The sequence below is a fragment of the Rhinopithecus bieti genome, unplaced genomic scaffold (assembly GCF_001698545.2).
Source record: "Rhinopithecus bieti isolate Rb0 unplaced genomic scaffold, ASM169854v2 scaffold_9981, whole genome shotgun sequence".
Classification (NCBI taxonomy): domain Eukaryota; kingdom Metazoa; phylum Chordata; class Mammalia; order Primates; family Cercopithecidae; genus Rhinopithecus; species Rhinopithecus bieti.
Genome location: NW_016806838.1, coordinates 4252788 through 4261544, shown reverse-complemented (window position 1 = coordinate 4261544; position 8757 = coordinate 4252788). Strand labels below are relative to the sequence as shown.

Genomic DNA, 8757 nt, shown 5'->3' with positions numbered 1-8757 from the left:
CCACCCAGCACTTGGAAGACCAAGGGGGACAGACTGCTTGAGCTCAGGACTTTGAGACCAGCCTGGGCAACATGGCAAAGCCCTCTCTACAAAAAACACACAAATTAGCTGGGGGTGATGGGGTGCACCTGTAGTCCCAGCTACTCAAGAGGTTGAGGCAGGAGAATCACTTGAACCAGAGGCTGCGGTTGCAGTGATCTGAGATCACACCATTGCACTCCAGCCTAAGCAACAAGAGTAAAACTGCGTCTCAAAAAAAAAAAAAAAAAAAAGGTAGAGCGTGATGACTCTCCAAAGGAACTGAATGGCTAGGGACAAGGGAATTACCTATTTTGTTGTTGTTTTGAGACAGAATCTGGCTCTGTCACCCAGGCTGGAGTGCAGTGGCGTGATCTTGGCTCGCTGCAACCTCTGCCTCCCAGGTTCAAGCAATTATCCTGAGTAGCTGGGACTACAGGTGTGAACTATCAGCCCAGCTAATTTTTGTGTTTTTAGTAGAGACGGGGTTTCACTTGGCACTTGGTCTCCAACTCTTGACCTCAAGTGATCCACCCACCTCAGCCTCCCAAAGTGCTGGGATTGCAGGCGTGAGTCCCTGGGCTCAGCCCTGGAATTTATTAAACATGTATTTATGCCTTGACACTGTTGGTTCCCGTCTATAATCCAAGTGCTTTAGGAGGCCGAGGCAGGAGAATCGCTTGAGGTCAGGAGTTCGAGACCAGCCTGGGCAACATAAGGAGAGCCCATCTCTAAAAAAAAAACACACACACACACACAAAAAAAACAAACCCATATATTTACCGAAGACCTACTTTATTATGCACCGCGATGTTTCAAATATCACAAACCATTACAAAGCAACATAATCACCCTCCTTCCCCCTTATTGCCTCAACTATTGTGATAAAAATAAATAAATAAAGCCCTGGCGTGGTGGCTCACGCCTGTTACGAATTTAATGGAAATTACAAGTAGGAGCCCATTACAATCTCAAGCCTTAAAATGCTGAAAACATACACAGTGTGACAATAAGTAAACTTCGAGACCCAATAAGGGGGAAAGTCCAACGTGGAAAGTATTTGGTAGGAGTGAAGAACAGAGTGACAACTGCTTAGTCCCACTGGATATTTCGCTCCTCTTCAGGAAGAATACTCCAGTTTGGGGAGGCCATATCCCGGGCCAGCCAGTTAAAATCGTCAACATCGTTCCAGTTATTTTTGCTCCTATCTAAGCCAGAGCTCTCGAAGTCCTTGTCGATCTCCGGGTAGCTCCAGGTGTAAGGGGCGAACTGGATCCCACTGCAGTCCTCCACGATGGCCCTGCTGGTCACCTGCATAAAGATGCGAGTGTCTTTCGTACTGTGTATGCGGAGCTGTTGGCAGGCCACTGCCAGCACGCAGTCACTGCAGTCCTCCAGGAAAACAGAGGTGGACACCGGACCGCAGAGCAGCTTGCAGCTGTGGGTCCTGGTTAGCCGCAGGGTGTTGGGATTTCCATACAGTTTGACTGTGCAGTTGCTCAGTTCGGTCAAAAGGACGTCGCGCTGGTGCAACTCGCTGGCTCTCTTCTCCAAGACTTGGGAATCCAGGTTGGAGAATCCGCAGACCCAGCTGGAGCCAAGGTCTCCTTCCGCCTTCTTGGGCAGCGGGGAGTCCCGTATGCTTTCAACTGCCGGGGGGATGCCAGGAGCCGCGTCTACTTTGGTAGACGAAGCAGCATCCTTTCTCCGGGTCTTGAAAGCGAAACGCTTCTTGGGCTGCAGCTCCCGGCGCCGCTCGTCCAGGGCCGCCTGCAGCCGCGCCAGCGCCTGTTGTCCCTGCCGCAGGTCGTAAGCGGCTAGGAAAAAAACCGAGTCGTTGAGAAGTTTCTGTAGCCCCTGGAGCCGAGAGGCCGCCTCCTCCAGCCGCTCGACCGACTCCGCGCGCTCCAGAAGCTCTTCCACGGCCGCTCGCTCCCGAGCAAAGGTGGCGGCGAAAAAGTGGCTGTTCTCCTTCTCTGCCTCCTGGTTCTGCCGCTTTTGTTTCCGCCTTTCCACTTCCAGCTGCCGCTCTTGTTCGCGTCTCTGAAGCCGCTCAGGCACTAGGCTCAGGTCCCGCTGGGACTCCATGTCCCCAGTCCTAACAGCAGCAGCAGAGCAACTGACGGACTCCATGCTGACTTCAAGCTTCCTCTCTCTCGTCTTCCTTCCTCCGGGTGTGGTCTCTGTGAGGCCTCCCACCAACGCCTCCGGTGATTGGCCTAACACGATGATGTCAGACCCCCGGCCTTATTTTCTTCGCCTATTGGTTCCTCTGCGTCGGAGGGACGGGGCGGGGCCTACTGACTATGGGGGTGGGAAGACAAAGGTTCTTGTGGATGGGTGGGGTGGGAGGCGGGCGGGGGAATCTTTTTTTTCTCTTAAAGGGGCAGGACTTATATCCGGGATTGTGGGGTGAGTTGCAGCAGCGGCAGCTGCACATGTGGGTTTGTTTATAAGAACAAGGTTAGAAACTCGCAGGCCTCCCCCTCCCCCCAGCTCCTCCCTACTACCCCCTTACAGGCCGGAGATCCGCTACTAGGGGTGTGGATGGGAGGGATGAGTGCGTGTGATGGGTTGGGGGGACAGGTAGTGGTGAGAAAGATGGAGGGGGGGGAATATTGCACCGCCCGGCCCGCGCCGGAGGAAGCAGCAGCTGGAACAGCTGGCTAGGGAGCCGCTTGCATGCCTCCGGTTTTTTCTTTTCCCTTCCACCACCCCTTCCCCCAACCTATTTCTGCCGCCCCGTAGCCCTCATCCTTTTCGCCCCCCTCCCCCCTATCCACTGCAGTTCGGCGCGGCCTGGGGGCTCCTGAACCCCCGCAGGCAGTTACAGGGGCGGGAGAAGGCGAGGGGCACTGCGATGGGAGAGACTGAGTTCCTCACTGCAACCGGGTTCGAGGGGCCCTGGGGAAGTCTAAAAAAGGATTACTATATTTTTGGCCAATTGCTGCAGTCGAAGGGGTGGGGGCGGGGGAAGGTGAGATCCACACCCCCTTCTTCTTTCTTCCCTGCCCTCCCCGAGCTCCGTCCCGGCCACTCCCTCCGCAGCTGGGCGTCGCCGGCCGCGCTGGGGTGAGACCCTAGCCCCGGGCTCTGTGGCTCTCTGGGGCGGTCGGTCTTAGGAAAGCGGTGGGAGAAGCGGTACATTATTTCTAGGGGTGGTGGGAGGGATTTGTCACCGGAAGTGAATGGCCTAGCCTAAAGTCGAGACCAACCCGAGGTGTGGGTAGCCAAGACGGCGCAGTCACTGGCAAAAACCCGAGGCAGCGGGCAGGGCAAGAACCCGAGACGCAGCCGCTGCCCGGGCGCGGCAGCCTCGCACGTTTCCTTAGCCCTGCGGAGCTCCCGAACCTCCTCATCGTTTAAATTGGGGTATTTAACGGCCCAAGAAACTTGAAATTTCACCGATCTACCTGCATTTTGATGCAGAGAAAGATGGGAGGAAACGAGAGCCTTTGAATTATATCTGAATTAAAACTGATCTCCCATTTTCACGCCCCACTCTCTTCCTTTCCTTCCCACTTAAAACAAACAAAACACATAAATTTCTGGGCCGAGCAGAGTATTTCTCCGCTGAGAGCACAGTTCATACCATGTGGCAGATTCCGCGCGCAGGCGGGGCGCGGGGGCAGGGGAGAGGCTTGTGTGTCCGTGTGCCTGTGTGCACCCGATGGAAAGGGGGGTGTTGAAAAACAATGGTGCTTACCCTTGTGCATAGTCATCGTTTTCACTAGTCTTGTTTTATGGGCAGATTAGGTGAGGCTTCTGTTTTTTCTTTTTTCTTTTTTTTTTTGAGGCGGAGTCTCGCTCTGTCGCCCAGGCTGGATGCAGTGGCCGGATCTCAGCTCACTGCAAGCTCCGCCTCCCGGGTTTACGCCATTCTCCTGCCTCAGCCTCCCGAGTAGCTGGGACTACAGGTGCCCACCACCTCGCCCGGCTAGTTTTGTATTTTAGTAGAGACGAGGTTTCACCGTGTTAGTCAGGATGGTCTCGATCTCCTGACCTGTGATCCGCCCGTCTCGGCCTCCCAAAGTGCTGGGATTACAGGCTTGAGCCACCGCGCCCGGCCCTTTTTTTTTTTTTTTTTTTTTTTTTTGGGACGGAGTTACGCTCTTGTTGCCTAGGCTGCAGTGCAGTGGCGCGATCTCGGCTCACCGCAGTCCGCCTCCCGGGTTCAAGCGATCCTCCTGCCTCAGCCTCCTGAGTAGCTGGGATTACAGGCATGCGCCACCGGGCCCTGCTAGTTTTGTATTTTTAGTAGAGACGGGGTTTCACCATGTTGGTCAGGCTGGTCTCGAACTCCCGACCTCAGGTGATGCGCCCGCCTCGGCCTCCCATAGTGCTGGTATTACAGGCGTGAGCCACTATGGCTGGCCTTCTTTCTTTCTTTCTTTTTTTTTTTCCAGAAAAGCAGGTTTATTTCACAAAACTGTGGGTCCTAAAGCTGGTGGATGAAATATAGCTAGTTGTCTTGTCCAAGTCCTGGAGAATTGCAATAGCTGCTTTATTTTATGAATGTTGACTCAAGCAAAGAAGATTTAGAGAAGATTTATTTTTCTAGAAAAAAACAATCTGACCTTTTAAGTTTTTCCGGTTGAACCTGTCTCACTCAAATTAAGAACGTTTGTAGCTAAAGAAGGTTTATTGGACTTGGAGGTTGCAGCTGGAGTGAGATAACATTTCTGTATTAGGCATAGTGAATCTATGGGTGTTGTAAGTGTTGGCTATATCCCAAGTGGAATTGAATGTTATTAAACCCTTTCAAGAACTTCATTTCTGTCCACCAAATGGACAGGTTTTGCTACAATCTAGTAGACTTGGGAAGTTTCTAAATACTTGAAGTTGGTTAGTTCGAACTTTTAAGAAAAGGAAACAGTTAAAAACAGAGCTTGACAGGTCATCCAGTTGACCCAGTGTGTTAGGGGCAGTTTCAAAGACTGATGTGAGGAGGAGTGGAAAGGGGTCAGTAAGTGATGTGGTCATTGTGAAGCATCGGGTTGACAGTTCTTTACAGCCCCCTGTACAGCTGCAGGCTGTGTGGCATGTGGTCAAGAAATGGAGATAAAACTGTTTCTAAGCTCAAACACAGTAGGAAGGCTGCGAAATGGCTGGGATTGCCCGGCTGTATTTGCATCCTCTCTCTGCCATTTGAGGGCACTGGATTCAGCATGCATCTTTGAAATAGATCCCAGCTTGTCAGAGGTAAGTACCTGTTTTGATGGAAGGAGAGTGGGGAATGCATTACAAGGAAAATGTAGCGAAAGGCAAGCAGCTCTGAGTTCTGCATCCTACTTTCAATGATATCTCAAAGGGCTTGTGAATCAAGGTACTACTCTCTTGTAGACATCTTGAAAAATGAAAGAATTCTAATGTGTTATGGACTTTACTGTTTATTTAACAACAGTTTAGATACTTTATGGTTCTATTTGTTAGATTTAGATCCCCCCTTTAACTTTGTGAAAATTTCCAACATATATAACATGGAGAGAGTATTAGAAGAGTGTTCCAAGGACCCATATACCTATCACCCAGCTTCAACAACTGCCAACTGCTGTTAAGTAAATAAACCAGGAACAGAAAGAAAAATATCACATGTTCTCACTTGTATGTGGGAACTGAAAAAGTTGATCATATGGAGATGGAGTGTAGAATGATAGTTACCAGAGGCTGGGAAGTGGCGGGAGAAGAAGTGAGATTGGTTAAAGGGCACAAAGGTACAAGTTAGATAGAGGGAATAAGTTCTCGTGTCAGACAGCACAGTAGCCTAATTTGAGTTAACAATGATGTATTGTATATTTTAAAATAGCTAGAAGAATTTGAAATGTTCCCAACACAAAGAAGTGATAAATGTTTGAAGTAATAGATATCCCAATTCTAATTTGACCATTACATATTGTATGCATGTATCAAAATATCATATGTACCTCATAAATATGTACAATTATTATATATCAATAAAAATAATAACTTTTTTTTTTTTTTTGAGACGGAGTCTGGCTCTGCCGCCCAGGCTGGAGTGCAGTGGCCGGATCTCAGCTCACTGCAAGCCCCGCCTCCTGGGTTTACGCCGTTCTCCTGCCTCAGCCTCCCAGGTAGCTGGGACTACAGGCGCCCGCCTCGTCGCCCGGCTAGTTTTTTGTAGTTTTAGTAGAGACGGGGTTTCACAGTATTAGCCAGGATGGTCTCGATCTCCTGACCTCGTGATCCGCCCGTCTCAGCCTCCCAAAGTGCTGGGATTACAGGCTTGAGCCACCGCGCCCAGCCAAATAATAACTTTTTTAAAAACAGTTACCAACTGACAGTCTTGTTTCCTGTAAAACTCTAGTCACTTCCCCACCTCTCACCCTGATTATTTTTTGACAGATCCCAGATATTATATTATTTCATATTTTATTGTCTATAAATATTTCACTATATACCTCTAAAAGATTGGGATTCCTCTTTTTTTTTTTTTTTTTTTTTTTTGAGACAGAGTCTTGCTCTGTCGCCCAGGCCAGAGTGCAGTGGCACGATCTCAGCTCACTGCAACCTCTGCCTCCCAGGTTCAAGCAATTCTCCTGCCTCAGGCGGCCACCACCACGCCCGGCTAATTTTTTTTTTTTTTAATACTTTTAGTAGAGATGGGGTTTTTGTTGGCCAGGCTGGTCTCAAACTCCTGACCTCATGATCTGCCTGCCTCTGCCTTCCAAGGTGCTGGGATTACAGGCGTGAGCCACCATGCCTAGGCCCTTTTCTTATTTTTTAAATTGAAACAGGGTCTCACTTTGTCACCTGGGCCGAAGTGCAGTGGTGCAATTATGGCTCACTGTAGTCTTGACTGCCCAGGTTGAAGTGATCTTCCCACCTTAGCCTCCTGAGTAGCCAGGACTACAGGTGTGCACCACCACTCCCAGCTAATTGTTGTATTTTTTTGGTAAAGACAGAGTTTTGCCATGTTGCCCAGGCTGATCTTGAACTCCTGGGCTCAAGTGATCTGCCCACCTTGGCCCCCAGAAGTACTGGGACTACAGGTGTGAGCCCCGACACCTGGCCACTTCCCTTTTAAGACAGCCACATTGCCATCACCACACTCCAAAAAAGCATAGAAAATATTTTCTTAGTATCAGATTACCAGTCTATATTCACATCTCTCTGATTTTCCCATAATTTACTTTTTTTTTTTCCTTCTCAAGACAAAGTCTTGCTCTGTCGCCCAGGCCAGAGTGCAATGGCATGATCTCTGCTTACCGCAACCTCCGCCTCCTGGGTTCAAGCGATTCTCGTGCCTCAGTCTCCTGAGTAGCTGGGATTAAGGTACCTGCCACCACGCCTGGCTAATTTTTTGTATTTTTAGTACAGATGGGGTTTCACCATGTTGGCCAGGCTGGTCTTGAACTCCTGACCTTGTGGTCCACCCGCGTCGGCCTCCCAAAGTGTTGGGATTACAGGCGTGAGCCACTGCGCCCGGCCTTTTTTTTTTTTTTTTTTTTATACTTTAAGTTCAGGGATACATGTGCAGAATGTGCAGGTTTGTTACATAAGTATACATGTGCCATGGTGGTTTGCTGTACCTATCAACCTGTCATCTAGGTTTTCAGTCCCATATGCGTTAGGTATTTGTCCTAATGCTCTCCCTCCCCTTGCCCAATTTCCTTTTTTTTTTTTTGAGACGGAGTCTTGCTCTGTAGCCCAAGCTGGAGTGCAGTGGCCAGATCTCAGCTCACTGCAAGCTCTGCCTCCTGGGTTCATGCCATTCTCCTGCCTCAGCCTCCCGTGTAGCTGGGACTACAGGCGCCCGCCACCTCGCCCGGCTAGTTTTTTGTATTCTTTTTTTTAGTAGAGACAGGGTTTCACCATGTTAGCCAGGATGGTCTCGATCTGACCTCGTGATCTGCCCATCTAGGCCTCCCAAAGTGCTGGGATTACAGGCTTGAGCCACCGCGCCGGGCCCAATTTCCTTTTTTTAAAGTTATTTTATTTGAATAAGGATCCAAACAAGTTCCATACACTGCATTTAGTTATTGTGTCCCTTAAATCACTTTTTTTTCCAAGTTAGACAGCTTTATTTGAAAGACATGGTCAGCCAAGTCCCCCATCCCTGCCACACCCTAAGGTCCTGGCAGCATTAGCCTCAGGCGTGGGAGGATCCCTGTCCTGGGTAGAGAGCCTTAAATCACTTTCACTGTGTGGGTTCCTTTTTCTCTAAATTGTTTTGTTGAAGCAGCTTGGTCATTTGTTCAGTAGAGTTTCCCACAGTCTGGATTTTGCTGGTTGCATCCCTATACAGTATTTGTTAAATTTTAAATGTCTGTCGTATTTATCTGATCTTTTAATGTTACAAAGGGAATCTCATGAATGTAGTTATGTGCCTCAAGAAGTAAGTAGTGAAAGCATTTAAGCAAAGTAAAACAGTCTTTAGGTATGGTTAAACAATAAAGGAATAGGCCCTTTGGTGTTCTCTGGAGTGTATCAGAGACCCTGCATTGGTGGAAGATGCCAGCCACACCCAGGCAAATGAAAGGACCCTTTTTTTTTCTTTTTCTTTTCTTTCTTTTTTTCTTTTTTTTTTGAGATGGAGTTTTGCCCTTGTTGCCCAGGTTGGAGTACAGTGGCACGATCTTGGCTCACCGCAACCCCGCCTCCCAAGTTCAAGCGATTCTCCTACCTCAGCTTCCTGAGTAGCTGGGACTGCAGGCGCTTGCTACCATGCCTGGCTAACTTTTTGTATTTTTTTTTTTTTTTTTTTTGAGACGGGGGCCC

The 8757-nt window shown here is 49.2% G+C and overlaps 1 protein-coding gene across 1 annotated transcript; it reads right to left on the bottom strand.

Annotated features, from left to right (window-relative positions):
• Positions 1-794: 794 nt before the first annotated feature.
• TBCC (tubulin folding cofactor C) lies at positions 795-2294 on the bottom strand. The gene has a single exon (XM_017878218.1). The coding sequence runs from the start codon at positions 2149-2151 to the stop codon at positions 1111-1113; it is 1041 nt and encodes a 346-aa protein (XP_017733707.1). The 5' UTR covers positions 2152-2294; the 3' UTR covers positions 795-1110.
• Between the last annotated feature and the right edge of the window lie 6463 nt (positions 2295-8757).

Coding starts and splice junctions, on each gene's coding strand:
- TBCC (XM_017878218.1), bottom strand. CDS start 2,151: ATGGAGTCCGTCAGTTGCTCTGCTGCTGCTGTTAGGACTGGGGACATG.